The 15120-nt window shown below is 35.1% G+C and overlaps 1 protein-coding gene across 1 annotated transcript; it reads left to right on the top strand.

The window, feature by feature from the left end:
- Nucleotides 1–12464: 12464 nt before the first annotated feature.
- Nucleotides 12465–13394, top strand: LOC105066965 (putative olfactory receptor 5AK3). Its single transcript, XM_010952427.1, has one exon. It carries the CDS (start codon nt 12465–12467, stop codon nt 13392–13394), a length of 930 nt encoding a protein of 309 aa, XP_010950729.1.
- The last annotated feature ends 1726 nt before the right edge of the window (nt 13395–15120 follow it).

Here is a 15120-nt window from a genome sequence, read left to right as displayed (position 1 = left end):
TTTGAACATCAGTTACTAAGTCAGTGCAGTTCAACAAGCAAACCAACAGTTTTCTCTTATTTCCCAACAGCAGACGGGATGGCAAATATCTGTGGGTTACAAAGGCATTCCTTAATTATATCAGTAGATCTGAAATGTAATGAAAACATCTTAAATGAGTAAATAAGTTTCTAATTCATGTGTTTCTTAAGGAGAAAGCATATGAAAAGGTCTTTGATATTGCTTTTGTACATTTTGAGGAGCCTTTTTCTTCAAATACCTGCCCTTAAACAAGAAAAGAAAAATACAGAGAAGTGTATAAAAACTGTTGTAAAGTACCCATAACAAGTATAACATGAATGCTCACCAGGACAAAAACCTTTTCTGATTTCCCTTGACAGATGCTGTTACTCTTACTGTGACTCTATAGCTACATTATTTTAATTTTATAAAGAATAAGTCAAAGAGCCAGTTTTTGGAGCAAATATGCGGAAAGAGGGAAAAAACACTAGAGCGAATTGCTACATAGACATTATGGAGAAATATCCCTCTTTTCTATACATGGTCTGTAACCAACTAGGAAATTGACACAGGAATTAGGCAAATATGGATCATAGCAACTTACTTTGGTAAAATTTTATTTTACATGAAAGTTGAATCTCCAGCCAGACGTAATGCAGGGTTTGGTGCTACAGAACAGACTCATTTACCCAGAATTGGCATCTTATTTCCCTCAGTCTCCAAGGATGTGGAGAGATGGAGGAATCCAGGTGAAACTTGAGAAGTCATACTTAGGCTTGGGCATGAGTGTTCCATCCACTCGGGAAAAGACAGAATCAAGCGCACACCCATCCTATTGCCAGGCGTCTGAACAAAAAGATATCACATGTTGTAGTTCTCTCAATCTCATTAATCTGGTAAAACCACAGTATGTTGCTACTGAGAGGATTGAGAAGATGAGAGTTTACTGCCTTTTTCAGCATTTCCAGAAGTTCCAAATTGTGGGTGGAATTATGAGCACAGAAGTGCTGTGAAATGGATCCAATCATAACGCGAACAATATCAAAAGAAACCAGACGGTACCAGCCCATGTAGCAGAGTGCACTTTTCTGCACTCTGGAAGAGACTCGCAACATTCGGAAGCTCTGATCCTACTCCAGGTTGCCTGGGACCTGCCCAGATCTTCCTTTGCAGAGAGAAACTGTACTTTCACTTGGAATGTAAGCAGATCCTCTTCAGAGAAGGAAGGAAAGGTCTTTATCTTCACTACCCAAAACCGTCTCTGGAGACAGAGACAACTCTAACTTTTTCCCTTCTGATGTGTCTCCTTTTACAAACATCCTTAAACGTATTGGCTGTAAATGCTTTGTATAGAGGAATTGGACTGTGCAGACATATTCTTGGAAAAATCTGTAAATTAAATAATATTGCCTTAATATTCATTAAGTAAAAAACAGGAAATACACTGATGAAAGAGACATGTTACTGTAATAGTAAATGTCAATTTACCTCTTGCAGTTCATGGTAGATCAAACTGAGAAAAATAATTTTAATAAAATGACAGAAGAGTTATTTGACATAATTAATGAGAGTAAATACCATATACAGAAACTCTATATTGGTGAAGCCTACCAATGAAACTCACTTGGAGTCAAAATTTAGACTTATTTTGCTTCTGCAACTCACTCCCCAGAAGCTGTGGATACATCAGTAAGAGGAAGGGGAGAGGGCTTTTTGCAGTGTATGGGCTTTGCTGATGTTTCCGAGTATGGATTAGGGAAGTGGATACTCTCTCTAGATTTGGAAACTATCAAAAAGCAGGAGAAGAACAACAACTGGGTATCTCGGTAAGCACTGCTCAAGAAGCAGAAGGAGGAAAGTAGTAACAGTATGTCACTGGTGAGAAGGTAGCAGTCACTTAGAAGTGGGAGTTGTTAGTCTTTTTACAGTTGCCTTGTGGACTTGGGAGGTCCAGTTAGACCCGCAGCTTCTGGTCGGCTTTCTGTGACTCCTGGCACTGTGTTAGACACATCACTGTCTGATTACTGGCAGAACTGATTTTCATCTTCATAGTAGCTTGAAACCAGGAAACCATCCTTATTTGTTCCTTCTACTCTCTTTCTTTTTCTTTCTTTCCTTCCTTCCTCCTTCCATCCCTTCGTTCCTTTTTTCCTTCCTTCTTTCCTTTTTATGTGCCCATAGAAGAATTGCAGCAATACAATAAACTCCAAAAATCAGAAATACATGGAAAATATTCTGTGATCCAATGACTTAGAACTAGAATTTAACAGTAAAACTTCAAGGTGAAAAACAACTAAAATTCTACCACTTTAAACTGAAACTCTCATTTAAACAACCCTTTGGTTGAAGATGAAATAAAAACAAAATTGACAAATACATATAATATAATATTTTATCAACTATCACGTAAAATTCTATAAACTACAGGGGTGTCCAAATAAAATTTTAATAACTCCATAAGTAATTGTGTTAATAAATAGGAAATAATAATAAATTAAATGAGTATACATTTCAAGGCATAAGAAAATAAGATTAAGGAAAGAAGAAAAGTAATAATTATTTTAATTGATATTAAAAACCACATAAGTGTTAGAAATAATAAATCTAAGGATTCATTTTCTGAAGTTAAAAGTAACAATAAAATGGATAAATGATATGCTAATTTATCAAAAAATAATACTAAGAAACAAAGAAAACCTTTAAAAATAAGAGAAGAATACTTAGCTGAGCAATATCTAAATGTATTAGAGAACCTGATGGAAAGGATGTCTTTTTACTAAGAGAATACTGATGGCAAAAAGTTATTACAGAAGAGATCAAAGAACAGTTAACATGGAAAGAATAAGTAATGAAAGGGCAGCCTTCTCCCCAAAAAAAGCACCAAGCCCTTTTGGAGGAACAAAAAGCCTAGAACGGTCAAACATTGTTTAAATGAAGACCACAGCTGGAGGGCCTATGCGGCCTCTTTTCAGGTCTAGCTTAAAGATGTGGTATATAGACCAGCATTATAGTAACATAAGAAAGACACATTGAACAATGGAACAGAGTTTTAAAAAAAAGCTCAACAAACATATGATAAGCTGATTGTCAAAAAAAGTACTAACCAATTCCATTACGAAATTACTGTCTTTTCAAAAACAATGGTCTTGAAAATAACTCTATGTTCTTCCTACCACTTCTGCAGTTTCTGAATTAGTCGATTCAACCAACCATGGATCAAAAATATTGCACCCATATGGTGGCTCCCTGGAAGACCCCCCTGTCATTATTTGACCTAACTCAAAACTCTCATGTAATGCAAAGAGATTTTTTCCCAAGCAAACTTGTTTAAATATATATATATATGAGGTCATGCTGTAACATTGCAGCTGCCTAAAGATATAGATAAGTGTTGAGCCAAACAATAGGCAAACCAGAAGCTTAAAAATAAAAGCTGGAGAATGAAACTTTCACAAGGATATTGAAAACTTCCAATATATTCCTAAGAACTACAAGACTATGACCATCTGTAGTACTGTGAGCTTGCGCCGGGCTATGTTCATGTTCATGAAAAGACCTAAGAAGATCTTAAACACTCAGTCTGGCTAACCCTGAGGCTGACACTCAAGCAGCAAGTGAAGGCAAATGTGGCATTATAAACTACATTTACTGAGGATTAAATGCATAACCCAACATATACTCAGAGTTCATTGGCAAAGACTGGGAGATTTATGGGTTTCAGGCATTTAAATAAATCTCCTTCCAATCACTAGCTGACCACAAAGTAATTAAGCAGACACTTCAATGACCACACATGAAAAGGAATACAATCTTTACGGGATTCATTCAGACAAGTCACTAAACACAAACATTAACAAGAAAAATAAGCAACAAAAATAAATGCTGGGGAGAAAGATAATCTGATTTCCAGAATTTCTACATTGTTTATCATTATAAAATACTTATTTTTCAGTACAAATAGTGAGAAAAGAGAAGAATGAAGAAAATAAGACTCTCACATGGCAAAATGGCCAATGAATGGAAACTGTCCCAGAGAAACCTCATATTTTAGATTTACTAGACAAAGATTTTAAATCAGCTATTTTAAATATGTTCAAAGAACTAAAAAAAAACACTTATAAAGAACTAAAGAGAAATATGAGAATAATGTTTCATGAAAAAGAATATCATTAAAATATATAAAATTTTTAAATAACTATTCTGGAGTTAACAAGTAAAATTATTGAAGTGAAAAATTTACTGGAGTGGCTCACCAGCAGATCTGAACAGGCAGAGGAAATAATCAGTTTACCTGAAGCTAGGTTAATTGAGATTATCCAGTCTGAAAATGGAAATGAAAAAGAATGAAGAAAAATAAGCAGATTCTGAAACATCTGTAGAACACCATCGAGAATACCAATATACGGTAACGGAAGTCCCAGAAGGAGAGGTAAGAAAGAGACATAAAATCTACTTTAAGATTTATTGGCTGAAAACTTCCCAAATATGGAAAATATTCATCTACACAGCCAAGAAGCTCAATGGACTCCAAGTAGAATAAGAGAAAAGAGATACATACCCAGATGATAGTCATTCTGTCAAAATTCAAAGATAGAATCTTGAAAGCAGTGAGAACTGATTGATCATATAAAAGGATTCTCAGTAAGATTACTAGCTAATTTCTCTTCAGAAAGCATGGAGGCATATGGATGGACCTTCAGAAGGGTATGATGCTGAATATATAAGCCAGGCAGAAAAGACAAATATAGTATGTTCTCACTTATATGTGGATCTGAAACGAAAACAAAACAAAAAACAACCAAAAAAACACCAAGCTCTTAGGTACAGAGAACAGAACAGATTGGTGGTTGCCAGAGGCAGGGGGTGGAGGGTGAATGAAATGGGTGAAGGGGGACAAAAAGTACAAACTTACAGTTATAAAATAAATAAATAATGGGAATATAATTTATAGCACCACGACTATAGTTAATACTGTATTGCATAGTCAAAAGTTGTTACAAGAGTAAATCTTTACTCATCACAAGAAAAAAAATCTGTAACTATGTATGGTAATGATGTTAACTAGATTTATTATGGTGATCATTTTGCCTTGTAAACAAATCATTGTGCTGTACACCTGAAACTAATATAAAGTTATATGTCACTTATAATTAATTAAAACCATCAATAGGACATTTTGGCTAACACAAATTATATGATTGTGTTAAGATAATAACAGTAACTTTATATATATTCAATGTAATTATAATGAAAATTCTAGTCAAAATACCTTGGAATTTAAGATTGAGCTTTTCAGATGTAGGTAAAAATACCTATTAGAAATTATATCTTTTTCAGGGCTAAAGATATGAATAGTTCAGACTTGGTTAGAAATACACATGTTACATATTTAAGGTTAATGAGTAAAATAATATAACTTTAGATTGTAAATCAATTAGTCAATCAATCAATCAATACTTAACCTTAAGGGCAGTTTTAAAGTGTATTTTAAAAACTTTAAAGTGAATAAGGCCTTAATAAATATAACAAAAAAATTGAAAATAACTTTGCTGCATAAAAATCAAAGTTTTTTGCATGTAAAATATAAAATTAGCAATGTAAAATGATTAATATTAAGAAATACATGTTTGCAAATTTTATAAGGAAGTAAGGGTTCTTGACTCAAAACATCAGTATAAAAGCAAAATATTTTTAAGAGGGCAACATATATAAACATAATTCACAGAAAATGAAATACTAATGGTTCTCAGACATGGAAAAAGATATTCAATCTGGTTTACAGGAGAAAACAGCAAATAAGACTAAAATATACTGTTTTTATGTATGAGACTGTTATCAGCATTGTATTAGAGAATATTTGCAGAAATAGTCACTCTAGACTTGCTAGAAATGATTTAAATTGACAGAGCCTACTTCTGAAGGACAGTTGGGCAATATCTATCAAAACGTACAGTGTTTTACACTCTTTGACCTGGAGTTTATCCTTCTAAATATCCTTTAATCCCACACTTATGCTCGTTAATATATTTATTATAACTTTTTTTAGTAAAAATTGGAAGCCATCTAAATATGTACCAATAGAGAAGAGAGTTTAATTAAACATATTAAGCAATGCAGCTGTTCAATAAAATACTATACAGCCAATAAAGAGTGAGATTTCTTTTTCCATGTAGATCACCTAAGAATATTAAGTGAAATGCAAGTTGCAGAACTATGTGGGTGATACACTGTCATTTTTATTGATGAGGAAGAAAGAATATAATGTTAGTATGTTTTCAAAAGCAATGCAAGGCTAATATAGAAGAATACAGAAATTGTAACAATGACGATATCCAGGGAGGGAAACTAGAGATTGAGAATCAAGGGATAGGCAGCTTGTTTTTCACTCTGTGCACTTTGGTACATCTGGATTTTTAACCATGTGGATGATTGGCTATACACCTCCCCACAAAAAGGAAGGCAAGAAGCCAGAAAAGAGGAAGGGAGAAAGGGAGGAAGGAAGGAAGGGGAGAGGTAAGAAAGAAGGAAGACAAGGAGAAAGGAAAACACAGAGGGAGAAAGGAAGGGAGAGAAGGAAGGTAATTTGTCAATAGTAGGGCAACTCTTAACAACGAAACCAGGAAGTCCCTAAAGGCAATAACACAAAAATATATTTTGTCCCCTCTGGCAGTCTGAACTCTTATACAGCAGAGAATAACTAATGAATGTTGTTTTTTCCGATTCCATTGCAGGCCCTGGAAGCTCGGGTTCTCAAGGGATCCAATATTGAGCCCTTAGGTCCCAGCTATAAACTCCCAACTGGAAGGAACCATGCAGAGAGACTTGGTGAGCAATCAGCCTCCATCATTTGCAGAAAGAGAATCTGGAGACAGCTTTGGTGTAAGTAAAACAAAGTAAATCCTATTTTTCAACATGAGACGTGTATCACTGCAGTGTGTGCAGGGAGCAGCAGAGTGAAAGGGTGAGGGTCAGTGTTCCACCATGCCTTGCCCCAAGACCAGGAGCAATCACTTCATCACTGGTGATGTAATGGAAATGCAGTGAGGTCACTCAGTTGGGCTGAGCATTGCCTAGCAAAGGACATAATCGAGCAAATAGTTGAGTGAATTAATTGATCAGTCAATCAATATTGTATGCCCTTAAATAAACATTTGCATGTGTTACTATGGCCATTCTTTGAGCACGTAATACAATATCTAGCCTTCTGCAGGCAAGTTTACCTAAGTTTGCTCACTTGCACCTTACAACATTGCAAAGCAGATTTTACATTTTCCTCTCCTTCATTTTTTAGCTTCTTATTTTGAAATAAATATACATTCATGAGAAGTTGCAAAGCTAGTACATGGAGCTCCCATATTTGATATCATCATGATCAGGGAAGGTACACTATGATTTCAATTCTTCTAAATTTATGAAGGATTTTTTATGGCTTAGGATATGATCTACTTTGGTATATATACTTCTAGCACTGTGAAAAAAGTGTATATTCTCTTTTAGGTGGAGTGTTCAATAAATGTCTATTAGATCCTGTTGGTTGATGATGATGTTGGGTTTTCTATATCCTTGTAATTTTCAGTCTAGTTTCTCTATCAAGTGTTGAGAGAGGAGTATTGAAGTATCTGATTATAATTATGTATTTCTCCCTTCAGTTTTGTCAGTTTTTGCATCATATTTAAATAGCAGTTCTAGTCTTTGGTGCCCACACCCTAAGATTCCTATTTCTTCTCGGTAGGTTAACCCTTTTATCATTACATGTTGTCTCTCACTTGTCCTTGGTAGTTTTCTATGCTGTGAAGTCTACTTTCTCTGATATTAATGTAGCCACTCTTTCATTTTTGATTAATGTTTGCACAAGTATATATTTTTCTCTTCCTCGAAACGTATATGTATCACTACATTTGAAGTAGCTTTCCGGTACACAGCAATTCAAAAGCATTTAATTGCTGTGTACAGAAACCTGCTTTGTTCTTTCCACCTGGTCAAATTCTTCCTTTTAATTGGTATTTAAAAAGTGAATCTTGGAACATAAAGAAAGAAGAGAGAGCAAAGAAAGAATAAAAATATGAGTAAAAACAGCAGACCTTCTTTCTCTTCAAGTTTCTAAATTATGTTTGACAATAAGGCAAAAACTTTAACCTTGACGAATATGATTCCCAGTGTATTCCACATTTCACTCAAACTGTTAAATGTAACACCAGCTATGTACATATAATGTAAACTTTGAGTGGCAACTATTTTATAAAAAAACTATATAGATTTGCAGTAAAACCACTATAGATAAATCAAAATGAAATTCTTAAAAATGATCAAGTGACCCACACAAATGCAAACAAATTAAACCTGAAACAAAAAAGAAAACAAAATATATGATACACTTAAGACTTAGCAAATCAATGAATCCATAAAATGTAAATGGTCATCTTTATTTTTAAAACAAGAAACATTATCAATTACCACTTTTAAAAGAAAGCAAAAGTGCAGAAGTTTATAAATTTAAAAATTGAAGTTTTCTCTCATCCAATCCCACACCTATGAATAATTTAAGAATTTGAGTACTTAATCCCTAAAGACTCCACACAAAAACCAGTAGAGCTGACGAGCAAATTCAACAAAGTAGCAGGATAGAAGATTAACATACAGAAACTGTTGCATTTCTTTGCACTAACAATGAAATATCAGAAAAGGAAAGTAAAAAAAAAAATCCCTTTTAAAGCCACATCAAAAAAGTTAAATACTTTGGAATAAACTTGACCAATGAGGTGAAAGACTTATACGCTGAGAACTATAAAACAGTCATAAAGGAAATTAAAGATGATTTAAAGAAATGGAAAGGTATCCCATGCTCTTGTGTTGGAAAAATAAGTATTGTTAACATGGCCATACTACCCAAAGCAATCTACAGAATTACTGTGACCCTATCAAACTACCCAGGACATTTTTCACAGAAATAGAATAAATAATGCTAAAATTTATGTGGAGTCCCAAAAGACTCAAAATTGCCAAAGCAATACTGAAGAAAAAGAATGAAGCTGGAGGAATAACTCTCCCAAACTTCAGACAATACTACAAAACTACAGTAATCAGAACACCATGGTATTAGCACAAAAAACAGACATATGGATCAATGGAACAGAATGGAGAGCCCAGAAATAAACCCACACACCTACAGTCAATATATCTTTGATGAAGGGGGCAAAATAAACAATGGAAAAAAGACAGTCTCTTCAGCAAGTGGTGTTGGAAAAGCTGGACGGCCACCTGTAAATCAATAGTTAGAACACTCCCTCACACCATACGCAAAAATATACTCAAAATGGCTCAAAGACTTAAGCATAATGCAAGATACTGTAAACCTCCTAGAAGAAAACATAGGCAAAACATTCTCTGACATAAATTTTAGCAATGATCTCCTAGGGCAGTCTACCCCGGCAATAGAAATAAAAGAAAACAAAAAGACCACCTACAGAATGGAAAAAAATTGTTTGCAAATGATGCAACTGACAAGGGCTTAACTTCCAGGATATACAAACAGCTCATACAGCTCAATAACAAGAAAACAAACAACACAATCAAAAAATGGGCAGAGGGCCTAAACAGACATTTCTCCAAAGAAGACATTGAGATGGCCAGTAGACACATAAAAAGATGCTCAATAGCACTAATTATCAGAGAAATGCAAATCAAAACTACAATGAGGTATCACCTCACACTGGTCACAATGGCCATCATTAAAATATCCACAAATGATAAATACTGGAGAGGCTGTGGAGAGAAAGGAACCCTCCTACAATGCTGTTAGGATTGTAATATGGTACAGCCACTATGGAAAACTGTTGAGATTCCTCAAAAAAGTAAAAATGCACTTACTATCTTATCCGGCAATCCCACTCCTGGGCATATATATCTGGAGAAAATTCTAATTTGAAAAGGTACTTGCACCCCAATGTTCATAGCAGCACTATTTACAATAGCCAAGACATGGAGGCAACCTAAATGTCCATCAACAGATGATTGGATAAGTTGTGAGATACACACACACACACACACACACGCACATACACAATGGAGTATTACTAGCCATAAAAAGAATAATATAGTGTAATTTGCAGCAACATGGATGGACCTAGAGATTATCATATGAAGTGAAGTGAGTCAGACATAGAAAGACAAATATCGTATGATATCACTTATGTGTGGAAGCTAAAGGAATAGCACAATTAACTTATTTACGAAGCAGAAACAGGCTCAACAGACATAGAAAACAATCTTATGGTTACCAAAAGGGAAGGGGAAGAGGGATAAATTGGGAGTCTGGGATTTGTAGATACTAACTACTATGTATAAAACAGATAAACAAGGTCCTACTGTATAACACTGGGAACTATATTCAGTACTTTGTAATAGCCTATAATGAAAAAGAATATGAAAAAGTACATGTATGTATGTGTGTGTGTGTATATATGAATTCATGTATATATATATATATATATATATGAATCATTATACTGTACCTCAGAAACTAATAGAATATTGTAAATAGACTATACTTCAATTTTTAAAAAAAGAGTTTGGTTACTTAAGTAAGAGTTGTTACTTAAGAGTTTGGTGTGTTTTTTTCCTGACCTTCATTCATAAATAAATAAAAAATGAAATCAAAAGAGAGAATGGGAGTGAGAGAAAATTTGGTTTTTAGAAGGGTCCATGCTGTACCTATTATTCTACAACTTTTATCATTTGATAATAATACATAGGCACTTTTTTGGTAAAAGTATATATTTATCTCACCTTTTGGGACTGTGTATTGATCCATAATAAGAATGTGCTGTATCTATTTAACCCTATTTCCAAACTTTTGATTATAAACGGTGTTTTGATGAATATCATTAAATTCTAAGCAGTTCTGGGATCTCAATGTTACAGAGGAAGGAACTGAGGCTGAAAGAGGTTACACCCTTTGTCTCTATTAACTGGTAGGACAAGAATTCACCCCAGTTCTGCTGGTTTCCTTTCCACTGCCCAATGCTGAATATAAATGGAGCCTCAGAAAGACTGAGACTCAGCCTATGTTAAGCACATTCAAACTGCTCAGTAGTTGGCCATTTTCTACATATCATTCATTTGATTAGCAAATACCTTCACCTTAAATGGAACAAAGAAAGTGAGGGTATAGCTCAGTGGTAGAGTGCATGCTTAGCTTGCACAGGGTCCTGGGTTCAATCCCCAGTGCTGCCTCTAAAAATAAATAGGTAAACCAAATTACTTTCCCTTCCAAAAAAAAAAAAAAAGAGAGAGAGAGAAATTCAATGGAAGAAAGAACTTCACACTGAGACAGCCCACCTTTAACGTACACATTGTGTGCCATATATGGGTTGTGGGGCTTCTACTAGTTTCATTAGCTCTTGAGAAGAGGCTGATCAAACTCAAGTTGATATGGTAAATGTAGTAATAATTACCCTATCAAGATTCTCCATTAAGTGGACCCCTGATCTATTCTAGCTTCATCCTATAAGTGCTTACACCCAAAGGATGGACGCCTCCTTGAAAGGGCTGCATTTCAGCTATTTTACAGCAGATTAACCTGAGGAAGGGACTTGCACCAACTTGTTTCTCCTCAGCCCTCACTAAATGTTGAACTAAAGAGAATGGCTTCTTGTTCTCTGACAACAAAGTTATCCACCTGTGCTTACTCCAAAATATTTTAAAGAACCAGAGAAGCCCATATCAACAACAGGCTTAGTTTGCTGCATTTCTACCACTAAAGACACATTTTTAGCATCTTATATATGCAGATACACAGCTCGGCTTACAGTTACTGACATCAGGGTAAAGGAAACTCATTTAATAAACTCAAAGTGAGTTTATTAAATGAGTTTCCTTTACCCTGATATATATATATATATATATATATACAATGAGAGGACTCCTTGGTTTGCAAAGAACATCATCTAAAGGGAGGTGCATGGTAAACAGCAGTACAAACTTTCTGAAGCCTTCAGACATAAAATAAATCTCAAAAATTTCTCTAATTGAAAAGCTACTAATTTCAGCACCTTGAACTAGGATTAAAATGATAAATGGCTGAGAAAAACTATAGGTTACTAAAAAAGGACATGATTATGTTTGAATATTACTCTATGAAACTATAAATACCTGTTTAATATAGTGGAAATATATGTTGTTCTATATTAGAATCGCAGATATTAGACATGAGCCTACTACTTCTGTGAAAACTTCTTTATTTTGAAAATGTATCCATGGCTCACACATCACTGTTTCTATGGTGGGTTCTTATCAAGAAAATAGAAAAAAAATTGGAAAGAAATAAACGCTGTTGTGAGTGCTCACCATGAAAATCTAATTTTTAAAAAGTGACGTAAAATAAGAGCCCTTCTACTCAATAGCTCACAAAGATTTCCTTTCCTTTCTTGGTCCTCCTCTTGGTCCTTTCTAGACTTTTGATAGTCATGACACAAGGAAATAGCACTGAAGTGACTGAATTCTTTCTTCAGGGATTTGGTGCCCAACACAAGTTTCAGTATGTCCTCTTCACTGTATTTTTGGTCATCTATGTGACCACCATGGTGGGTAATAGTGGAATGATCCTACTCGTCAAGACAGATTCCAGACTTCAGACACCCATGTACTTTTTCCTACGACATTTGGCTTTTGTTGATATCTGTTACAGTTCTGCTATCACTCCCAAGATAATGCAAAACTTCATAGCTGAAAACAAATCAATATCATTCAAGGGCTGTGTCATGCAATTATTGGTTTATGCAACATTTGCAACGAGTGACTGTTACCTCCTGGCAGCTATGGCAGTGGACCGTTACGTGGCCATCTGTAACCCACTTCGCTATCCCATGGTCATGTCCCGAAGAGTCTGCATCCAATTGGTAGCTGGTTCATATGTCATGGGCACAATAAATGCTTCTGTGCACACAGGGTTTACATTTTCAGTGTTCTTCTGCAAGGGCAACACCATCAATCACTTCTTCTGCGATGTTCCTCCAATCCTTGCCCTCTCATGCTCCAACATTGACATCAACATCATGCTACTTGTAGTCTTTGTGGGATTTAACTTGATGTTCACCGTGTCAGTCGTCATCTGTTCCTACACATGTATCCTGGCTGCCATCCTCAAGATGTCTTCTACTGCAGGGAGGAGAAAAGCCTTCTCCACGTGTTCCTCCCACATGACAGCAGTCACCATTTTCTATGGGACCCTCTCTTACATGTACTTACAGCCTCATTCTAAAAATTCCCAGGCGAACATGAAAGTAGCCTCTGTATTTTACAGCATTGTGATTCCCATGTTGAACCCCCTGATCTATAGTCTGAGAAATAAGGAGGTAAAAGAAGCTCTAAAAGTGATGGGGAAGAAATTCTTCTAGATTGGATCCCAAGGGTTAGAATTCAGCACACCAAAGTATGCAGTAGAGATGTTTGACCATATTTAATGTTTCTGAAATAGGGAACCTGTTCACCTCTTAAACCAATGCTACCTCCTTCAGTGGATAATTTCTTAGAATGTAATAAATATAGTGACATCTCATGGGACTAATTTTTCAGTTATATATTTTGAGAAACATCACATACTACCCATGAAGAACTGTTTTAAGCTTATTTAAAATATTAAGGAATATGTGTAGACTTTACAAAGTATAGAGTTATTACAAATATATTGTAGATATGTTCTTAAAGACTGTATTTTGCATATAATCAATATTAAAATTGAAGTTCACTGTTCCCTATCCATCTAAACAAGTTTCCTAAATTATCTATGAAGAGGCTCTTCATATGTTCTGTTCCAATTGTTGTGTAAACCAGAATGCAAAATAAACATAGTGCTTTGAAAAGCACCTTATGGCTCAGGCCATTGTACTTCCTACTTACAGCACTTGAAAACACTTACTTTTTATGTGACATTGTGACTTGTTTTTTCATTAGTTACCCTCTTTATTTTGAATCCTTCCTTTTCTTGAGGAAGTTAAGGAAACTTCTAGAAATAAAGAAACTTCTCTATTGGAGAGACAGAAAACCTAGAATGTAAGTGGATCTAAAATGGCAGTGGTCATTCATTTATGAAAGGTATACCAATCATTTTAGACCAGACAGAAAACTTTAAACTTAGAAATGAAGCGAGAAGTTCAAGAGTCCAAGAGTGCTTTGAATCAGGAAGACAAACTGTTAACAGAAAAAACTTTAGCACATGGATTGTGGGTAAGTGATGGAAATCCTCACATAAATCTAAAGCTGCCATGCTAGCTAGATGAAAGAGGAAGTTTCATATTAAAGTAATGGCAGCCAATCTAATGAACTGGCCAGAGAATGTACTGTAAGTAACAACACAGGGAGAATTGGGCAAGAAAAGAATATATTTTTTTCAAGTACATTATCCTACATAAATTCTAAGAGATGAGTTAAAATTAACCTGAAGTCAATGCAGCATGACCAGAATCTGCCCAGCAAAACTCTACCTTTAGAAAGAAAGAGATCTTGTATCCAGGGCAGATCCATGTGTCTTCAAAGATCAGGACCAGGGACAATAGCTGGAGATTCATGGAAAGTACAGAGGATTTCCTGAGACCCTGGAGGGGAAAACTGGAGACTAATGTACAGCATGGTGACTGTAGTTAAAACGCAGTGCTATATACTTGAAATTTGCTTAGAGAGTAGATTTTAAGCATTGTCACCGCAGGAAGGAGAGAAGGAAGGAAGGAAGGATAGGAAGGGAGGAGGGGGAAAGGGAGGAAAGAAGGATAGGGAGGGAGGAGGGTGGAAGGAAGAGGAAGGAAGGAAAGGAAAGAAAGAAAAGTTTAAATATGTGAGGTGATGGATATTTTGAACTTAATTGTTATGATCATTTTACTATGTATATCTATATCAAAATACCAAGTATATACCTTAAGTATATACAAATGTTATCAGTTATACCTCAAGTAAATTTGGGAGGGAGGTGATCAAGCAAAGAAGAACTTAGTGCACATTGTTAAGTCTAAGTGGCCAAATTGGAAATAGGGCACAAAATGGAGAGTTGTGTAGTACTAGGCATTGAATACCTAAGTGAAAGAAACCCCAAAAGGAAATAAACTGAATGGTAAATGGACAAAAGTAGCA

Source organism: Camelus bactrianus, chromosome 10 (genome assembly GCF_048773025.1).
Source record: "Camelus bactrianus isolate YW-2024 breed Bactrian camel chromosome 10, ASM4877302v1, whole genome shotgun sequence".
Classification (NCBI taxonomy): domain Eukaryota; kingdom Metazoa; phylum Chordata; class Mammalia; order Artiodactyla; family Camelidae; genus Camelus; species Camelus bactrianus.
The sequence above is the reverse complement of the archived record's forward strand: the minus strand, read 5'-3'. Positions and strand labels throughout refer to the sequence as shown.